The sequence below is a fragment of the Oncorhynchus keta genome, unplaced genomic scaffold, assembly GCF_023373465.1.
Source record: "Oncorhynchus keta strain PuntledgeMale-10-30-2019 unplaced genomic scaffold, Oket_V2 Un_contig_1863_pilon_pilon, whole genome shotgun sequence".
NCBI lineage: Eukaryota > Metazoa > Chordata > Actinopteri > Salmoniformes > Salmonidae > Oncorhynchus > Oncorhynchus keta.
In genome coordinates this window covers 313,502-335,629 of record NW_026281022.1, presented here as the reverse complement: position 1 = coordinate 335,629, position 22,128 = coordinate 313,502, and the positions used below count along the sequence as shown (strand labels likewise).

Genomic DNA, 22,128 nt, shown 5'->3' with positions numbered 1-22,128 from the left:
AGTGACTTCTGGCCTTTTAAGACAACTAAAGACAACTATGAGATTACCCTTTGATACTGTTTAACAGTATTCAAATTGCTGTGTATTGAAGAAACTAGAGTCAAGCACGTTCCACCCTCATCTATCACAACTAACTTGGCCGGGATCAATGGTAATTGTCCACCTACACGGCCGAGACCTACTGTTTAGTCACATGCAGCTAGAGCCTCTCTCTCCCACTGTCTATCCTTCCCGCTGAGAGAGCCCTCACACTGGCCTCCTCTGTTCGGCTGCTGGCTGGATGACCAGGGTCTACTCTCACTAACAATCACATCCATTTTACCCCGACCAGGCCCATCCCCTCGCAGCCCCGCACCAGAATTCTCATGGATCCACTTCAAAGAATCTATCTGCCACTCTCTCTCTCTCTTTTCATTCTTCTTTTCTTCTCTCTCTCTCTCTCTCTCTCTTGCTTTCTCTATCTTTCTCTCTCTCCATCCCTATCTCTCTCTATCTTTCTGTATCTCTCTCTCTCCACCCCTCCATCTCTCTCTGTCTCTTTCTCTCTCTGTTTCTCTGTCTCTCTCTGTCTCTCTCTCCCATAACAGTGTGTTTTAGAGCCCTCTCAAGACACTGATATCAATTCATTATTTTCGCAATAACCGGATTACGATCAATGACACCCCCTCCATCTCCTCTCTAAAAAGGGATCGTTTCCTCTGTCCATTTTCTCTCATTCCCCCCGAATCCCTCTATCCTCTATGCGTTTAGTTGTAATGTATAAACCCCTCTTTTCAGATGGACACAATGGGGCCTTGTAACCCTGCTGGTGTTGATTCTGCCTCAGGGAGAACAGATACATTTACTGTAGCTCCTGTACCTGAATCTGGTAACAAGGTGACTGACTGATGTGAAAAGAGGGGATGGAGAGTGGAGGTAGACACTTCAGAGTCTCTTTGAAAGTGTATACTGTAGGCTGATTTTGAAGGTAATTTGGTCATTTTAATGTGTGCTGCCCGGGTTCTGGACATGTGTGCATGCATGTGTGTGTGTGTGCGCGAGTCACTGTGAATTTGGCCTTCCTCTGGGCTGTGAGTGGCTGACTGCTGCCTCCTCCTCCTGTATGGAACAGCAGTACATAGGGTATTATGGCTAAAATGCCTCATCTCTCTGCTCACCTGAAGACATCTAATGTAATGGACACATTACTGTCATCACTGGCCGCCACCATCAGCTTAGTAGGGGCAGAGATGGGAGTGATACGACAGAGAGGAGACATTTGGTTGTAATGAGCGTATCTCACTTCCTCAACATCTTTGGTATTTGGTCATTTATTAGGATCCCCATTAGCTGTTGCGGAAGCAGCAGCTACTCTTCCTGAGGTCCACACAGAACATGAAACATGACATAATACACACCATTAATAGACAAGAACAGATCAAGGACAGAACTACATCAATTTAAAAATAGCACACATCGCCTACATATCAATACAAACACGCAAACTTTCTAGGTCAAATAGGGGAGAGACGTTGTGCCGTAAGGTGTTGCTTTATCTGTTTTTTTCATTTGAGCAATATGAGTCCATGCAATAAGGGCTCTATATAATACTGTACGCTTTCTTGAATGTGTTCTGGATTTGGGGACTGTGAAAAGACCCCTGGTGCCATGTCTGGTGGAGTAAGTGTGTGTTTCAGGGCTGTGTGTAAGTTGACTATGCAAACAATTTGGGATTTTCAACACATTAATGTATATTATAAAAAGAAGAAGTGATTCGGTCAGTCTCTCCTCAACTCTTAGCCAAGAGACACTGGCAATCATGGTATTTATATTAGCCCTCTGATTACAATGAAGAGCAAGACATGCCGCTCTGTTCTGGGCCAGCTGCAGCTTAACTAGGTCTTTCCTTTAGGCACTCGACCACACAACTGGACAATAATCAAGATAAGACTACATTAGAGCCTGCAGGACTTGCTTTATGGAGTGCGATGTCATAAAAGCAGAGCATCTCTTTATTATGGACAGACCTCTCCCATCTTTACAACCATTGAATCTATATGTTTTGACCATGACAGTTTACAATATAAGGTAATGCCAAGTAGCTTGTTCAACAGCCACACCATTCATTATCAGATTCAGCTGAGGTCTAGAATGATTTGTACCAAATACAATGCTCTTAGCTTTAGAGATGTTCAGGACCAGTTTATTACTGGCTACCCATTCCAAAACAGACTGCAATTATTTGTTAAGGTTTCAGGTTTCAGTGGTTGTTGATGCATGTATGGTTGAGTCATCAGAATACATGGACACACATGCTTTGTTTAATGCCAGTGGCAGGTTATTGGTAAACATAGAAAAGAGTAGAGGGCCTGGAAAGCTGCCCTGCGGTACACCACACTTTGCATGTTTGACATTAGAGAAGCTTCCATTAAAGAAAACCCTCTGAGATCTATTAGATAAAAGCCATTCCCAAAAACAGTTTAGGGTCAATAATGTCTAAGGCTGCACTGAAATCTAACAGTACAGCTCCCACAATCTTCTTATTATCAATTTCTTTCAACCAGTCATCAGGCATTTGTGTCAGTGCAGTACATGTTGAGTGCCCTTCTCCATAAACATGCGGAAAGTCTGTTGTTAATTTGTTTAAGGAGAAATAGGATTGTATTTGGTCAAACACAAAACACACATTTTTAAAACAGTTTGCTAAGAGCTGGCAGTAAGCTGATATGTCTGCTGTTACAACCAGTAAAGGCCTCTTTACCACTCTTGGGTAGCAGAATGAAGTTGGCTTCCCTCCAGGACAAAGACTTTCCTCTAGGCTCAGATTAAATATATGACAGATAGGAGTGGCTATAGAGTCAGCTACCATTCTTTGTAGCTTTCCATCTAAGTTGTCAATGCCATGAAGTTTGTCATTATTGACAAAATTAAAACTTTAAAAACTTTTCTTTCATTTTTCATTTTTTTATGCTTGAGTATGGTGGCTCACTGTTCGTTGTTGGCATTTCCTGCCTCAGTGTGTCCACTTTGCCAATGAAGCAATCATTAAAATAATTGGCACCCTCCTGAGTGGCGCAGCGGTTAAGGATGCTGTACTGCAGCGCCAGCTGTGCCACCAGAGACTCTGGGTTCACGCCCAGGCTCTGTTGTAACCGGCTGCGACCGGGAGGTCCGTGGGGCAACACACAATTGGCTTTGCTTCGTCTGGGTTATGGAGGGTTTGGCTGGTAGGGATATACTTGTCTCATCGCGCACCAGCCACTCCTGTGGAGGGCCAGGCGCTGTGCATGCCAGGTGCACGGTGTTGCCATTGGAGTGATACGACACATTGACACTATTTTAGGCCCAGCTTTTGGAACTTTGGCATTCCTGGATATAGCCACTATATTGTGATCACTGTATCTAATGGGTTTGAACACAGCTTTGATAAACGTTCTACAGTATTAGTACAAATGTGATCAATACATATAGATGATCTTGTTCCTGTAGTGTTTATAAACACCCTGGTAAATTGATTAATAACCTGAACCAGATTACAGACACTGGTTACAGTGGAAACATTCCTCTTGAGCGGACAGCTTGATGAAAACCAGTCAATTATTCAGGTCCCCAAGAAAGTAGACGTCTCTGTTTACATCACATACACTATCAAGCATTTCACACATATTATTTTGATACTGACTGTTAGCACTTGGTGGGCAACAGCAACACCCCAAAAGAAAAGGCTTTAGATGTGCCAAGTGAACCTGCAACCACAACACTTCAATAACACTTGCATAAGATATTCTCTAAGCATTACAGGGATATGGCTCTGAATATATACAGCAACACCTCCCCCATAAGCATTCCTGTCTCTTCTGTAAATGTTATGTCCTTGTATTACCACTGCTGTATCATCAAATGAATTACCTAAGTGAGTCTCCGAAATGGCTAATATAGGAATGTTATCTGATGTTAGCAAGTTGATTTCATGAACCTTATTTCTAAGGCTACATATATTAATATGGGCTATTTTGAGCCCTTTCATGGGTAGCTTATTAGAGAGAGACATAATATGGAAAAGAGCAAACAAAGCAAGAGGCAAATATATACATTCAGCAGTCCATTAACCAGTTGGTGTGTGTGTGTGTGTGTGTGTGTGTGTGTGTGTGTGTGTGTGTGTGTGTGTGTGTGTGTGTGTGTGTGTGTGTGTGTGTGTGTGTGTGTGTGTGTGTGTGTGTGTGTGTGTGTGTGTGTGTGTGTGTGTGTGTGTGTGTGTGTGTGTGTGTGTGTGTGTGTGTGCTGCTGCAGGGTTGAAGCTACGAACCCATAGGCTTGGCTCTCTCATCCCTTCCAGGCTTTTGGGAGGGAGGGTGGACAATGAGCCTGTCATAGCAGATGTAAGAAATGTCCCCACGCACTCTGGCAGCTTTTATGGCTGGGACAAGTTCTTTCCTCTTCTGGTGCACAGCTTCCGGATAGTTCTAGATGAGGAAGATATACATTCCTCTGAAGTTCTTGGCTCTTTCCAGAATAGCTACCTTGTCCTTGAATCTCAGGATCTTGACCACTATCTCATGTGGAGATTCTGCAATTCCGTCCACAGCCATGTTGTTCTGCATTGATTGTCCCTCAAGATAATCAGATTTTTCCGTCATTGTTATCATGGATTCACATACACAACTAATGTCCTCTCTCAATGACTTACAGAAGGCAGTCATGTTTCCATTCTCATGTTTAAAGTCATCGAGCTGAGACCCTGGGAGAACTGCCAATTGTTCTTCAAGTTCTGGACCTCTCTGGTCAGGTCGTCCATTCTTTTATTAGTTGACTCCACCAGTACTTGGACAAAATACTTGAAGCTATTTTCTTGTTGTTGTGACAACTGCTTGTAGAACTATTTTTGTTTGTTAAAAGATCCTTCCCCTGTGATAGAGAGACACCACTGTCCTCCTGCACGCTTTAGTCTTTGTCATGGTAGCAACACAGGTTACGCTGCAACTTCTCGCAGTTCCAGACAGGGCAGGTCACAAGGAAGATTGAAAACAACAAACAGCCGAGATCTAGACAGCCACAAGCCCAGGACAAGCCGCGATCCCAGCCACAATGGCTAACAGCGTCGCGTGCTGCCTTCAAGCCCTCAAGAAAACCCAGCTATTTTGATAGGCTGGCTGCTACGCCAAGCAGCTCCTCAGACCCTGGGTCGGCAGGATCACTGGACAGATAGCAGCGGTCCAAACAACGGATGACAGCCGCGTCGCAGACTCTAAACTCAGAAAGTAACTAGCTACTAACAAACTTTTCAATAGACTTTCAAAACTTTCCAAAACAACAAACCAAGCTCTCCCTGGTCCTGCCTTCAACAGGAAGTGAATATACATATGCTAGACAGTGGAATTGGTGGAGGATGTTTAGCTTTTTTGTGAAAATGTCTTTCCAATCATCCAGTAGGGAAAAGCAGATTTGGAGCCATCATATAAATGGGATAAATGAAGCAGAGAATCCTACACTCCAACATGTGTGTCTATGTACCTGCAAACGGCTGGAGGTTGATCTTTAATGAGATCTGACTGGGACCGATGCCAAGTGTGGAGAAGTGTGAAAAAATGAATATGCACATTAATCTTCCTGTTACACAAAAACATGCCATAGAAATATAGATAGCGCTCTACACAGGGTCAGACAGTTATGCAGCCCTTGTTACATGTGCATGGAATGTGCTGCTTCACATGCACATGTGCAGAGACACACACACACTCACAGTCTCACTACACTACACACTCACTGTCTCAATACGATACACACTCACTGTCTCAATACAATTCACACTCACTGTCTCAATACAATACACACTCACTGTCTCAATACGATTCACACTCACTGTCTCAATACGATTCACACTCACTGTCTCAATACGATACACACTCACAGTCTCAATACGATACACACTCACAGTCTCACTACACTACACACTCACTGTCTCAATACGATTCACATTCAAAGTCTCAATACGATACACACTCACAGTCTCAATGTAATACACACTCACAGTCTCACTACAATACACACTCACTGTCTCAATACGATTCACACTCACAGTCTCAATACGATACACATTCACAGTCTCAATACGATACACACTCACTGTCTCAATACGATTCACACTCACAGTCTCCATACGATACACACTCACAGTCTCACTACACTACACACTCACTGTCTCAATACAATACACACTCACAGTCTCACTACACTACACACTCACTGTCTCACTACAATACACACTCACAGTCTCACTACACTACACACTCACTGTCTCAATACGATTCACACTCACTGTCTCAATACGATTCACACTCACAGTCTCAATACGATACACACTCACAGTCTCACTACACTACACACTCACTGTCTAAATACCATTCACACTCAAAGTCTCAATACGATTCGCACTCACAGTCTCACTACAATACACACTCACAGTCTCAATACGATACACACTCACTGTCTCAATACGATTCACACTCACAGTCTCAATACGATACACACTCACAGTCTCAATACGATACACACTCACAGTCTCACTACACTACACACTCACTGTCTCAATACGATTCACATTCAAAGTCTCAATACGATACACACTCACAGTCTCAATGTAATACACACTCACAGTCTCACTACAATACACACTCACTGTCTCAATACGATTCACACTCACAGTCTCAATACGATACACATTCACAGTCTCAATACGATACACACTCACTGTCTCAATACGATTCACACTCACAGTCTCCATACGATACACACTCACAGTCTCACTACACTACACACTCACTGTCTCAATACAATACACACTCACAGTCTCACTACACTACACACTCACTGTCTCACTACAATACACACTCACAGTCTCACTACACTACACACTCACTGTCTCAATACGATTCACACTCACTGTCTCAATACGATTCACACTCACAGTCTCAATACGATACACACTCACAGTCTCACTACACTACACACTCACTGTCTAAATACCATTCACACTCAAAGTCTCAATACGATTCGCACTCACAGTCTCACTACAATACACACTCACAGTCTCAATACGATACACACTCACTGTCTCAATACGATTCACACTCACAGTCTCAATACGATACACACTCACTGTCTCAATACGATACACACTCACTGTCTCAATACGATTCACACTCACAGTCTCCATACGATACACACTCACAGTCTCACTACACTACACACTCACTGTCTCAATACAATACACACTCACAGTCTCACTACACTACACACTCACTGTCTCACTACAATACACACTCACAGTCTCACTACACTACACACTCACTGTCTCACTACAATACACACTCACTGTCTCAATACGATTCACACTCACAGTCTCAATACGATACACACTCACAGTCTCAATACGATTCACACTCACAGTCTCAATACGATACACACTCACAGTCTCACTACAATACACACTCACTGTCTCAATACGATTCACACTCACAGTCTCAATACGATACACACTCACAGTCTCACTACAATATCAAATCAAATCAAATCAAATGTATTTATATAGCCCTTCGTACATCAGCTGATATCTCAAAGTGCTGTACAGAAACCCAGGCTAAAACCCCAAACAGCAAGCAATGCATGTGTAGAAGCACGGTGGCTAGGAAAAACTCCAGAGAAAGGCCAAAACCTAGGAAGAAACCTAGACCAGGCTATGTGGGGTGGCCAGTCCTCTTCTGGCTGTGCCGGGTGGAGATTATAACAGAACATGGCCAAGATGTTCAAATGTTCATAAATGACCAGCATGGTCGAATAATAATAAGGCAGAACAGTTGAAACTGGAGCAGCAGCACAGTCAGGTGGACTGGGGACAGCAAGGAGTCATCATGTCAGTTAGTCCTGGGGCACGGTCCTAGAGCTCAGGTCCTCCGAGAGAGAGAAAGAAAGAGAGAATTAGAGAGAGCATATGTGGGGTGGCCAGTCCTCTTCTAGCTGTGCCGGGTGGAAATTATAACAGAACATGGCCAAGATGTTCAAATGTTCATAAATGACCAGCATGGTCGAATAATAGTAAGGCAGAACAGTTGAAACAATACACACTCACAGTCTCACTACAATTCACACTCACAGTCTCAATACGATACACACTCACAGTCTCACTACAATACACACTCACTGTCTCAATACAATACACACTCACTGTCTCAATACGATACACACTCACAGTCTCACTACAATACACACTCACTGTCTCACTACAATACACACTCACAGTCTCACTACAATACACACTCACTGTCTCAATACAATACACACTCACAGTCTCACTACAATACACACTCACTGTCTCAATACAATACACACTCACAGTCTCACTACAATACACACTCACAATCTCAATACGGTACACACTCACAATCTCAATACGGTACACACTCACAGTCTCACTACAATACACACTCACTGTCTCAATACGATTCACACTCACAGTCTCACTACAATACACACTCAGTCTCAATACGGTACACACTCACTGTCTCAATACGATTCACACTCACAGTCTCACTACAATACACACTCACAATCTCACTACAATACACACTCACTGTCTCAATACAATACACACTCACAGTCTCACTACAATACACACTCACTGTCTCAATACGGTACACACTCACTGTCTCAATACAATACACACTCACAGTCTCAATACAATACACACTCACTGTCTCAATACAATACACACTCACAGTCTCCATACGATACACACTCACAGTCTCAATACAATACACACTCACAGTCTCCATACAATACACACTCACTGTCTCAATACAATACACACTCACTGTCTCAATACAATACACACTCACTGTCTCACTACAATACACACTCACTGTCTCAATACAATACACACTCACTGTCTCAATACGATACACACTCACAGTCTCACTACAATACACACTCACAATCTCACTACAATACACACTCACAGTCTCACTACACTACACACTCACAGTCTCACTACAATACACACTCACAATCTCAATACGGTACACACTCACAATCTCAATACGGTACACACTCACAATCTCAATACAATACACACTCACTGTCTCAATACAATACACACTCACTGTCTCAATACAATACACACTCACTGTCTCAATACAATACACACTCACTGTCTCAATACAATACACACTCACAGTCTCAATACGGTACACACAGTCTAAATACTATACACACTTTCTCAGATAAGCAAATCACATCTGGCTGATGAGGACATTACCAGTTATCATCACTCTGGTTGTGTCTCTTGTCATGCAGCACCAGACTCAGTGTCAACTCACCTCGTTGGTAAACAGAACTGTTGTTGTCGCCAAAAGGAGCCACACAAAGCCATGCCTGTACTCACTATCCACCCCACCTCAGCCCTATCGAGCCCTGTACCCCCTCCTTCCTCTGCCCTCACCAGGGTTTGTGACCAGTGCCCACCCTTCAGCTCCTCTGCTCTGTCCACACCCAATCTACCATTGGGCATCCGCCCCCAATCCCAAAGAAATAGGAGACAACCGTGTGTGTGTGTGTGTGTGTGTGTGTGTGTGTGTGTGTGTGTGTGTGTGTGTGTGTGTGTGTGTGTGTGTGTGTGTGTGTGTGTGTGTGTGTGTGTGTGTGTGTGTGTGTGTGTGTGTGTGTGTCCTCACTGTGCCCTGCTGTTATCCTGGTGGGGCAGGATGGGGGTGATTAGGGAAACCCAATCTGGTGGGAGCAGTTTGGTAGTGAGGGATGAAGGGAGGGAAGAACAGAGAGATGAATAGAAAGGAAAGTGTTTCACTTCGTCCACTGAGCCACTCAGACAGAAGGGGAGTGTTCGGGGTGGAATACTGTACACTGCTACAATGCAGTTCAACCAAGGTGCATGAACAAACTGGATCTTGCAAGCACCTGGATGGGGGTGGGATGGGGTTGGGTTCAATGTTTATTTATTTGATTTTATTTAACCTTTATTTAACCAGGTAGGCTAGTTGAGAACAAATTGTCATTTACAACTGTGACCTGGCCAAGATAAAGCATAGCAGTGTGAACAGACACAGAGTTACACATGGAGTAAACAATAAACAAGTCAATAACACAGTAGAACAAAGAGTCTATATACATTGTGTGCAAAAGGCATGAGGAGGTAGGCAATAAATAGGTCATTGGAGTGAATAATTACAATTTAGCAGATTAACACTGGAGTGATAAATGATCAGATGGTCATGTGCAGGTAGAGATACTGGTGTGCAAAATAGCAGAAAAGTAAATAAATAAAAACAGTATAGGGATGAGGTAAGTAAATTGGGTGGGCTATTTACCGATGGACTATGTACAGCTGCAGCCATCGGTTAGCTGTTCAGATAGCTGATGTTTGAAGTTGGTGAGGGAGATAAAAGTCTCCAACTTCAGCGATTTTTGCAATTTGTTCCAGTCACAGGCAGCAGAGAACTGGAAGGAAAGGCTGCCAAATGAGGTGTTGGCTTTAGGGATGATCAGTGAGATACACCTGCTGAAGCGCGTGCTACGGGTGGGTGTTGCCATCGTGACCAGTGAACTGAGATGTGTTTTGTGGAGTGTTTAAGTCTAGTTTTAGCAAAAAAAATCCTCGTGTGTTAAACATTCCCTGAGGTCAACATTTTGACCACATTTGAGTGTAAAGACATCAAGACCTTGTTTGTGTATCCACACACCCAAAAAAGTTTAAACACCCAATGTGCGATTCGCTGTTTGGTTAGAACCACAAGAAAGCAAAACAAAACCTCTTTTGATAAACTGACTGAATGAACTCCTCCTCAGTCAGTATATATATACACACACACACACACACACACGCATAAATATATTTGAGTGAAGCAGAGAAGGATGCAGATCAGCGCAACATCTATGGCTTGTGTGTTTCTTATACAGAGGAACATCCGCTCAAGACTCACTCAAACTGCACTTGTTGTCGCTCCAGATTTCAGCTCCGCACCGAAACTGACGTCACGTAGGTGAATCCACAAGTTCAGGTGCGTCTCTGAGAGCGCTCAGAGCACATCAGTTCTAGTCAGCGTCTCACCCTAGACGGCCTCTCCCTGGAGCTCTGTTGGATCTGACTATGGCAGAGTGAACCAAGCAGAAGAAGTAGGGATACATGGAGCCTCCCTGACACTCAGGAGAGAAAAGGTGAGGAAGACAGGCTGATGTGTTGCTCTGTTCTCTGTCAGATGACTTCTTTTTCTCTGTTTATTTCATTAGATGAAACATTTTAAAAACTTTGGAGACGTGTTGTGTAAAATGTATTTTTGTTATCACATGATGAAAGTATTATGGGGTTGAAAATAATAATTTCATGCACAATGTCTTGAATTGACCTATCATAATAATAATAGATGTATTTTATATAGGGCCTTTCATTACACATTGAATCTCAAAGTCACGTTAAAAACAACTTATGAAGTGAATAATAAAACAACACTTCAACTTATTGATATTTTATTACTATAGCATGTAAACCCCATTGATGTGAATATTGTGTGTCTTCGAGAGGTGAATGTAACGTGCAGTTATAGTGCAGTTATTAAAACTTAGTACGGCTATATAGCTCAGCTGTACACTCTTAGGGGGAACCTAAAAGGGTTCTTCGGCTGTCCCCATAGGAGAAACCTTTGTAGAACCCTTTTCGGTTCCATGAAGAACCCTTTCCAGGGTTTGACCTGGAACCAAAAAGGGTTCTACCTGGAACCAAAAACTGTTCTCTTATGGGGAAAGACAAAGAACCCCTATTTTCTAAGAGTGAAGTACATTAGAAATGTTGGCTGGATCAATAGTTCATTATAACATTGGCACTGGTCTAGCCAAGCAACTGTATTCAGTTCTCTTTCTCTGTCTCTCTCCTCCTCCTCTCATCTCTATACTTCCTCCTCTCATCTCATTCTTATTCTCCTCCCTCTCTATTTATTTTTTTTAACCTCAACTTACACCCCGCTTCTCCTCTCCTCTCCTCTCTCCCTAGAGTAGAGTGGATTATTCCTTGGCAACAGAGGAACAATAAGCTTGGGGACCCTGTACCTAATGTTTTTAATTTTTTAAATTTTTTGATTTTACCCCCTTTTCTCCCCAATTTCGTGGTATCCAATTGTTAGTAGTTACTATCTTGTCTCATCACTACAACTCCCGTACGGGCTCGGGAGAGACGAAGGTCGAAAGCCATGCATCCTCCGAAACACAACCCAACCAAGCCGCACTGCTTCTTAACACAGCGCGCATCCAACCCGGAAGCCAGCCGCACCAATGTGTCAGAGGAAACACCGTGCACCTGGCGACCTGGTTAGCGTGCACTGCGCCACAGGAGTTGCTAGTGCGCGATAAGACAAGGATATCCCTACCGGCCAAACCCTCCCTAACCCGGACAACGCTAGGCCAACCTCCCGGTCGCGGCCGGCTGCGACAGAGCCTGGGCTCGAACCCAGAGTCTCTGGTGGCACAGCTAGCCCTGCGATGCAGTGCCCTAGACCACTGCGCCACCCAGGAGGCACCTAATGTTTTCTTATCTCCTCCTTCCTCTCTCTTCCCTCCAACTCTCCCTACTTAGATCCACCTCTCACCCCCTCTCTCCTCTGGTCTCTCCACAGGGTAGAGGTGTGTGTCCTGGGCCAGAGGAGCAGGAGAGATGACCTGGGGGACACTGTACACCCAGCTGGCTGGTGTGAACCGCCACTCCACCAGCCTGGGGAAGGTGTGGCTGTCTGTCCTCTTCATCTTCCGTGTCACCGTGCTGGTCCTGGCGGCCGAAAGCGTCTGGGGGGACGAACAGAGTGACTTTGTCTGCAACACCCTGCAGCCGGGCTGCGAGAACGTCTGCTACGACCACTTCTTCCCCGTGTCCCACATTAGGCTCTGGTGTCTGCAGCTTATCTTCGTCTCCACGCCCGCTCTCCTTGTCGCCATGTACGTGGCCTACCGTAATCACAGCGACAAACGCCAGGTCCTGCAGCAGGGTTCAGTCGGGGGGCGTTGCCGCAGCGACAAGGCCCAGGCGGCCGAGGAGGCTGAGCTAGAGAGCCTGAGGAGGCGGAGGTTGCCAATCGCCGGGCCGCTGTGGTGGACGTACGCCTGTAGTCTGGTCTTCCGCCTGCTTTTCGAGGGAGGCTTCATGTACGTACTGTGTTAGCTCACTGAGCAAAGCCTAACAAGTCTTTATTTCAGGCAGACAAGTTACTTGAGTGTAGCTCAATGAACCACCTCCATTACATACAAACGCTTAAGAATAAGATGTCGATACACTTCCTCAAGATTCATGACATCACCATGTACAAGTGTAGGATCTTAATTTGATCACCCTGTTGCGGGAGAATATTCCCGCAATGCAGGAAATGTAAATCTTGTAGTGTATTTGAGGTTAAAAAGGCTTCTGAAGTTTGTAATTTCCACTTTGAAATGTCAGACATGATTTTCCCTTTACGAAAAATATATCAACCCCTACAAAAATGTCCATGAATTATAATCAACAAAATTCACATTTCCTGTTGCTGTAGGATTATTTACCCGCTGTTGCAAACTGGCTGAAATAAAGATGCTACATCTGTAGTTCTAAGCCTTTTTCTTCCCCTTCGTTCTCCAGGTATGCTCTGTACGTGTTGTACGACGGCTTCCAGATGCCCAGGCTGGTCCAGTGTGACCAGTGGCCCTGTCCTAATGTGGTGGACTGCTTTGTCTCCCGCCCCACAGAAAAAACTGTCTTCACCGTTTTCATGGCCGCCTCCTCCTGCGTCTGTATGGCTCTCAACATGGCCGAACTGGCCTACCTGGTCGCCAAGGCTATCGCTCGGTGCCCGTCATCACGGCGCAGAGGGGGGAAACAGAAAGGGAAGGGTGCAAACTGTTTCTCAACCTCTTCCAAAGACAAGACTCTGCAGCAGAACAAGAAGAATGAGAAGTTGTTGTCGTCCTCTTCGTCTGGGTCCACCTGCAGCAAGGCGGTGTGAGGACGGAGGAGCTATAGACATAGCGTACATATGCACACACAGACGTGCAAAACATAAGTAGCCTACAGTACACACACAAACACACCGAATCATAAACATGTGTAAACACTGTGTAGTCCACTCCAGACATGCACAGAAGATCTCCTTCCACGCTTCAGTCATTGGAGTCACTACGCCATCTAGTGGCCAATATTCACACATGGCCATTGACCACTCACAGGCAAAGACAGACAGACAGACAGACAGACAGACAGACAGACAGACAGACAGACAGACAGACAGACAGACAGACAGACAGACAGACAGACAGTTTGTATTGCTCCTATGGAATTGTGATGTTGGTAATGAAGAGATAACATTGTAAATACACTGACAATGGCATTCGCAGGATCACAGTAGAGTACTACGAGTAAAGGCTTACGCAATGACCTACAGAGGATGTGTGTGTGTTTTAAAAACGAGTGAAATAAAAACATTAGATATTTGATATACTGTCTGATCATTGAGACACATTTTAGCAAAGCTGCATTTCACAATTTGGGTGATGGTGGGTGGTCAGATGTTTGTAAATCATGTGGTTGTGTTAGTGGGCCTGAGGAAGCACATCCCAGCACTTAATCATGAGATGTGATGTATTATATATATTATTTTCAGATAGCATAAATGTAAAATAGAGTAATACAAAAAATATACAAAGTGCACAAAGAAGATGTTCAGATAGTACAGATAATATAGGAGAGGAACATCCAGTCCTGTACTATAACTCATCTATATGTATTTATGCCTACTCTCCAACATAGTCAAGGCCATCATTTCCCCCCTGCGCGCGGAGACGCCATGCACAATTTTGGAGTCCTGGTGTGGAATTTCGGAAGAGCAGGGTGGCAGGGTGGGATGGGAGGTGACGGGGGGTTGACGGGTGGGCGACGCCGCCCCCACCCTCCCCCACGCGTGCACTCATGGATGGTCACACAATGTGACAGTAGCGATGGTTGGGCACGGGACGCAGCCGCTGCGCTTTGCGGGACCCAATCTCCAGGTTCCACACGCGCCCTTAGACTAGCATCGCTTTGCTCACCCTCACGCTGTCTCTCTCTCTCTCTTGTTCGCTCTCTTTCTCTCCCGCACGCCTGGCCTCGAACCCCGCGGGAGAAAATAAGAGAACGCAGATCGCGACGCTTCCGGGGAAAAGTTTTTGTCCGGCCGCTTTCAAAGGAGATTGGTAAGCTGTCAGGGATGGGGAGTGAGGGGGAAGGGGAGGGAACTTTCTACCTGGGAAGGTCTGTAGGATTTTCCAACACTTTCATTTGGATAGCTTCAGTGACCACCGGATATTGCTTCAAGTGGCCAAGGCTTGGGGAGTCTATCCATGCACCCTGTCCTTGTGCTTATTTGGGAACGCCAAGTAGCCACTTTTACGCTCACCAATTCCAATGCGAGTGATGTTGACTTGATTTAGCCTGCAATAAATGACTGTATCAATAGGTATTCTGTTAGGATGTCTACTGCCTAAGGTTAATATATTTAAATAACTTGGGTCAGTGTGGTCAAAGAGTTAAATGGTGCGGCCGCTGGAGCACAATGCCGCTGATCCCGGTCAATAGCCAGTGCCAAGGAGCACAATGCGTGTCTGGCAGCTTCTCTATTGTCACAGGTGACAGACGGTATTTCATCAAAACCTCAAAAGGATCAACACATATACTGTGCAGCTCGACACATACTGTCATTATAAAGGGGTATTGCACCACTTTGATTCCAGCGCGTTATTGGGTAGGCTAGGCCGCTAATAACGACCATGGAGTCATCTATTGAAATGAATATTGAACTGTAGAAGGCCAGTGATTTGAGTTGAGCTAATATGGGCTACATTCAGCAACAATGCAACACCAATCGATAGATTGGGATACTGTGGTAATCATAGTGATCATAGATTTGACAGTAACAGCCTGCCTGTGTTTTAACATGGGGAAAATAGGTCCTTGTTTTCAAACCACTACATGTAACAGGTAGAGTAATGCAGCTGGGATCTGTTGTTCTGTTGTTGTATCTATGTATTGGTGATATAAAGCCCTCTGTAAATGCATATCAGTCGATCCCGGGGCAAATATTTCCCCTCATCAGCAGTTCTGTGTTCTGATGATCCGAGCATTCCTCCCAGGCTGTTATGTACTCATTCAGACTGCCACAGATGGCCAGCCATTGTAACCCGCTTGCCCAGCAACACACAGACAGGCCTATGGATGGATTGTATACATTCCTCAATTAAATCTGCCTTTCAAAACAAAACACATATGTCTATCAATGCTGTGGCATTCAAAGGGTTCATGGTTCCATGTAGTCTGTCCAATTAGAAACACCAGTCACCTATTTCAGAGAAATATACATTTTGGGGGAAGATAATGGAGGTTTTTGACTTTGAAGACATGATACATTTTTATTGGTGGCCAGTAGGCTTGTAGCCAGTTTAAAAAGATTAGAGTTTTCCACTCATCTCCGAAGTGTCTATATCGTAAGTTGCATGGACAATAGGCATACAAAAGAATGGTTAATTTGGGTATTTGGGCAATGTGAGCATATTTAAATGACATTATAATTGTAATTCAGAACTGATATGATTTGGTTTTTGCTTCCAGGTATTGTATTTCTTTTGAACCACTAGTTGATGGATTTATCACTGACAATACAACAACATTTTAGTAAGTCCACCACCGTCTGTCACTACTTTGGGTGCTTTTTTGTGTCATTGGACATCTGGTCCTTTTTTCGTCTGCTTTGCAATGTGTTTAAAAGTTGCCGTGGGCACTAGATTCTCAATTGTAGCAGACTTCAAATTGATACAACTGTAAAATGTCAGCACTGGGAAAAACGTTCCTTTGAATTGCTGCTAATGATTCTAGTAGGCCTGTAAGAAGCACAATGGTGGTGCTCAGGATTTTTTATTGGCACGTTTAACCTCAGTCTCCAGTACTGTGATTAGAGAATGTATTAGAGAAGTATGTGGCCGGTCGAGAGGGAAAGTGATCAAGGCAGCTTGTTTTACCCGTATGACTGACTCGATGGCGTCCATCCTGTGTCTGAGGGTGGTTGTTCGGTGGTCTCCACAGCTGTTCTGGGCTGTGCTGAGTGGGATGACACATTACAGAACCTCCAGATAGAAATATATTAGAACAGATATGTATCCTTTACGTAGAACAAGAATCATGCCGCCTCCTAAAGTGCCAAACGCATTGGCTTTGACTGAGAGATTGTGTGATTTCACTGAGTGATCTCGGGAGCAGAAAGTGCATAGGATGGATACAATGTGTGTGCATAATATGACAGTAATCTTTTGTAATATTATGGCTTCAAACCAGAGGTCAATGTTTGTTTTGGTTTCTGAACCTGTACATTTTCATTCAAGGTTTTTATTCCCCTCTTCTCTCATGTCCCCTTCTCTCATTTTCCCACCTCCCTTTCCTGTTTTTTTACCCTCTCAGTTGTTACTCACCCGTGCCTGTGCTCCCCCTCTCCCTGGCCTATGCTCTCTCATTCTCTGTGTGTGTTTTCTCCCCACCTCTCTTTTCCCTCTCATCCCCAGTCGGTGCCTACACAGCCCTATTCCCTCTCTGTTGCTCCCACCTCTCTCCAGCTTTCCCCCACCTCTCTATCTGCACCTCTCTCCAGCTTTCCCCCACCTCTCTATCTGCACCTCTCTCCAGCTTTCCCTCACCTCTCTATCTGCACCTATCTCCAGCTTTCCCCCACCTCTCTATCTGCACCTCTCTCCAGCTTTCCCCCACCTCTCTATCTGCACCTCTCTCCAGCTTTCCCCCACCTCTCTATCTGCACCTCTCTCCAGCTTTCCCCCACCTCTCTATCTGCACCTCTCTCCAGCTTTCCCCCACCTCTCTATCTGCACCTATATCCAGCTTTCCCCCACCTCTCTATCTGCACCTCTCTCCAGCTTTCCCCCACCTCTCTATCTGCACCTCTCTCCAGCTTTCCCCCACCTCTCTATCTGCACCTCTCTCCAGCTTTCCCCCACCTCTCTATCTGCACCTCTCTCCAGCTTTCCCCCACCTCTCTATCTGCACCTCTCTCCAGCTTTCCTCCACCTCTCTATCTGCACCTCTCTCCAGCTTTCCCCCACCTCTCTATCTGCACCTCTCTCCAGCTTTCCCCCACCTCTCTATCTGCACCTATCTCCAGCTTTCCCCCACCTCTCTATCTGCACCTCTCTCCAGCTTTCCCCCACCTCTCTATCTGCACCTCTCTCCAGCTTTCCCCCACCTCTCTATCTGCACCTCTCTCCAGCTTTCCCCCACCTCTCTATCTGCACCTCTCTCCAGCTTTCCCCCACCTCTCTATCTGCACCTCTCTCCAGCTTTCCTCCACCTCTCTATCTGCACCTCTCTCCAGCTTTCCTCCACCTCTCTATCTGCACCTCTCTCCAGCTTTCCTCCACATCTCTAGCTGCACCTCTCTCCAGCTTTCCCCCACATCTCTAGCTGCACCTCTCTCCAGCTTTCCTCCACCTCTCTATCTGCACCTCTCTCCAGCTTTCCTCCACATCTCTAGCTGCACCTCTCTCCAGCTTTCCCCCACATCTCTAGCTGCACCTCTCTCCAGCTTTCCCCCACATCTCTAGCTGCACCTCTCTCCAGCTTTCCCCCACATCTCTAGCTGCACCTCTATCCTGCTTCACCCAACCTTTCTCCTGCCTCTCCTCAAACTTCTCCCCTCCTCTCTCCCCCAGCTTCTCCCCACCTCTCTTCCCCAGCCGTTCCCCACCTCTCTCCCCCAGCCATTCCCCCCAGCCTCTCCCCACCCAGGCCTCGCCCAATTGCTACTCATCCCAGGCTGTGCTCTCTCTCCCCAGGCTAGAAATCGTGTGAAGCATGGGTGACTGGAGCTTTCTGGGGCGGCTGCTGGAGAACGCTCAAGAACACTCCACCGTGATTGGCAAGGTGACTGATTGATACATTGATACATTGATACAGTTATTTGATTGATTGACCCTTTTATTCCTGGTGTATATAGCCCCTTATGCCCTCTTATGTGGCGTTATGTCCCTTGTGTCCAGGTGTGGCTGACAGTCCTCTTCATCTTTCGTATCCTGGTCCTGGGGGCGGCTGCGGAGGAAGTGTGGGGAGACGAACAGTCGGACTTCACCTGCAACACGCAGCAGCCCGGTTGCGAGAACGTGTGCTACGACGAAGCCTTCCCCATCTCGCACATCCGCTTCTGGGTGCTGCAGATTATCTTCGTGTCCACGCCCACCTTGATCTACCTGGGACACGTGCTGCACATTGTCCGCATGGAGGAGAAACACCGGGAGAAGGAGGAGGAGCAGCGGAAGGCCAGCCGGCACCAGGAGGAGAGAGACCCTCTGTACAGGAATGGAGGAGGAGGAGGGAAAAAGGAGAAGCCCCCAATCAGAGACGAGCACGGTAAAATCCGCATCCGGGGGGCTCTCCTGCGCACATACGTGTTCAACATCATCTTCAAGACGCTGTTCGAAGTGGGCTTCATCCTGGGTCAGTACTTCCTGTATGGCTTCCAGCTCAGCCCCCTGTATAAGTGTGGTCGCTGGCCCTGCCCCAACACAGTTGACTGCTTCATCTCACGCCCCACAGAGAAGACCATCTTCATCATCTTCATGCTGGTGGTAGCCTGCGTCTCCCTGCTACTCAACCTGCTGGAGATATACCACCTGGGATGGAAGAAGGTGAAGCAGGGGGTCAGCAACGAGTTTGCGCCCGACAGAATGGTGCTCCCCCTGGCCAGAGACGAGGCGGTGGAGTCCAACATGATCCAGGAGGGGATCGCCCACCCGGCCCTCAACTGCCTGCCCACGTACGGTGGCGTGAACGTGGTGTACCTGCCCAACGAGCAGGCAAACGCCACGGACGCTTTATCCGAGCAGCAGGCAGCGGCGGCAGAACTCAAGATGGACCCTTTCCATGAAGACTTCCTGCTGGAGGCTCCTCCCACGTCCTTCTACGGCAGCGAGGGCAATGGCCAGCAGCAGTCCGTGGAGCAGAACTGGGCCAACATGGCCATGGAGCTGCAGACTCTGGACGCTGCCAAGTCCTCCTTGTACCCTCCTCCTCCCTCCTCCCCTTCTCCGCCACCCTCCTCCTCCTCCCACACCTCCTCTGACCAGGAGCAGTCACCCCCTCCACCGGACACTGCCCCTCCTATCCCCGACTCCCGCTCCTCCACCCTCCCGCTGCGGGAATCGAGAAGGAGTGAGGAGCACCAGCAGCAGGAAGAAGAGGCGGCGCTGCCGCTGACGCACGTTGATGATGTCACGGTGACCCGGGTGGAGATGCACGAGCCGCCTGTTTTCATAGCGGCGGACGCCCGCAGGCTGAGCAGGGCCAGCAAGACCAGCAGTGTCCGAGCCCGGCCCGACGACCTTGCCGTGTAACACATACACACACACACACACACACTCTCACACACCTTCACACAATCACATACAAACACATGCAGACCCCTATCCACCACCGCACCCCAACGCCTCTGGGTTCTATACATTATATATCTTTGAGGCTCAGGTGTCAAATGTTGCGTGAAATACAGAGGCGATGTGGGAGGGGGGCTCTGGAGTTGAGATGCTCCTGACATTACTCTCTACAGAAGTTGCGTTATCTGGAGATGCATTCGGTGAGGTGAGGCATAGCTTAGTGCTTCAACGTTATGAGGTGCCAACACGTATGTGGAGAGGGAACACACACATTCACTGTTTGCAGCTCAGATGCCATGAAAGGATTAGAGATATTGGACTAACTCGTTTGGGACATTAGCAACATTTCGGATGAATATAATTCTGCTGTTTTCTTTATTCTTTGATGGTAGACATCAGAAGAGGGTTTGCGCTTTCCTTTATTTTTTTCTCTCCCCCCTTTCTCTTTCTTTTCTTGTGATGGACCCTTTAAGATGAAGCCGATGTGTCCTACTGTCTCTTCCTGGTGTCTGTCTGTCTGCCTCGTAGCTAGCCGTCTGTCTGTTCCATGCTCACCCTTCCTATTAAGCTGAATGAAGAGAGGGACGCTCTGACAGTATGGTGGAGTGGAGAGAGACGGGGATAGAGTACCTGGGTGGCACTTTATTCAAAATGACTTGCTATTTACTTACAAATGACATGTTAATCACACACGACTAGGCACATTTTGGTACCAGGTAGTTAACAATGAAGTACCCTCTGATAATATGTAATGTACCAGTAAATACCAGGTTAATACCAGTGCATAAGGTAACGTCCTACCGGTTACTGTCGTGTGTAGCCATACTAGTGTGAAGCGTCAACCTATGTTACCACCGCGATCCCAACCTGAGGCTTGGTCTTTAGGATTCACAGGCTTTGTGTGTGTGTGTTTCTCTGTGTGTCTGTGTGTGTGTGTGTGTGTGTGTGTGTGCGTGCGTGCGTGCGTGCGTGCGTGCGTGCGTGCGTGTGCGTGCGCAATAGATATATTATAGAGTCTTGTTTCAATGTCTACAACAACATTTAGGCAGTTACATCCGGGTAAATAATATATATATGTAAATATATTACATAGTACATACAGGGTATATTATACATATAGAATTATGACTTATAAAGAACCCATACTGATGCTTGTGTTTGCAGTGTGTTAAAGACGTGTGTGTCCTCATCGTAAAGAAATTCAGCAGATTTAAGACTGTAGGCCCCCACTGGTAGTCAGTATGGGAAGTTTCAGTATAGTGCTTGGAGAGAGTAGGCAATAGAATTGCTAGAAGATAGATAGATAGATACAGAGTATTATTTAAGGCAATGACATTTCATTCTTTGTTACTGAGTCATAATAGCAAAATCAATAGGAATGTGCATTTGCATATATTTTTCTTAAACTCCTGACAGTTTTTTAAATCAGACAATGGCTCTTAACATGCAGTTGTATTTCTTTTAAGCTTCCTGTTTTTTTTCTCTCCAGATTAATTCATTTTATTGTCATCTAACATTCAGGAAAAAATCATAGCTATCGAACAATGTTTTGGACAAATCTCTTTTGCATTTTGTACCTCTTTATGTTTTGAACAACGGTATATTCTGTTACTGTGAAACTACAACTCACTACTACTGACTCCCTCAAGCACTTGACCTTTGACCTTGTTATGA

At 45.9% G+C, this 22,128-nt stretch overlaps 2 protein-coding genes across 2 annotated transcripts; both read left to right on the top strand.

Moving 5' to 3' along the window:
* Window positions 1–10,896: 10,896 nt before the first annotated feature.
* On the top strand, window positions 10,897–14,490 carry LOC118363154 (gap junction beta-2 protein-like). The gene is made up of 3 exons (XM_035743846.2): window positions 10,897–11,202; window positions 12,651–13,173; window positions 13,640–14,490. The coding sequence occupies exons 2-3, from the start codon at window positions 12,689–12,691 to the stop codon at window positions 14,001–14,003; spliced, it is 849 nt and encodes a 282-aa protein (XP_035599739.2). The 5' UTR covers window positions 10,897–11,202; window positions 12,651–12,688; the 3' UTR covers window positions 14,004–14,490.
* A 517-nt stretch (window positions 14,491–15,007) lies between these two features.
* LOC118363153 (gap junction alpha-3 protein-like) lies at window positions 15,008–20,581 on the top strand. Its single transcript, XM_052504019.1, has 3 exons — window positions 15,008–15,225; window positions 18,862–18,949; window positions 19,066–20,581. The coding sequence occupies exons 2-3, from the start codon at window positions 18,881–18,883 to the stop codon at window positions 20,413–20,415; spliced, it is 1,419 nt and encodes a 472-aa protein (XP_052359979.1). The 5' UTR covers window positions 15,008–15,225; window positions 18,862–18,880; the 3' UTR covers window positions 20,416–20,581.
* Window positions 20,582–22,128: the final 1,547 nt, after the last annotated feature.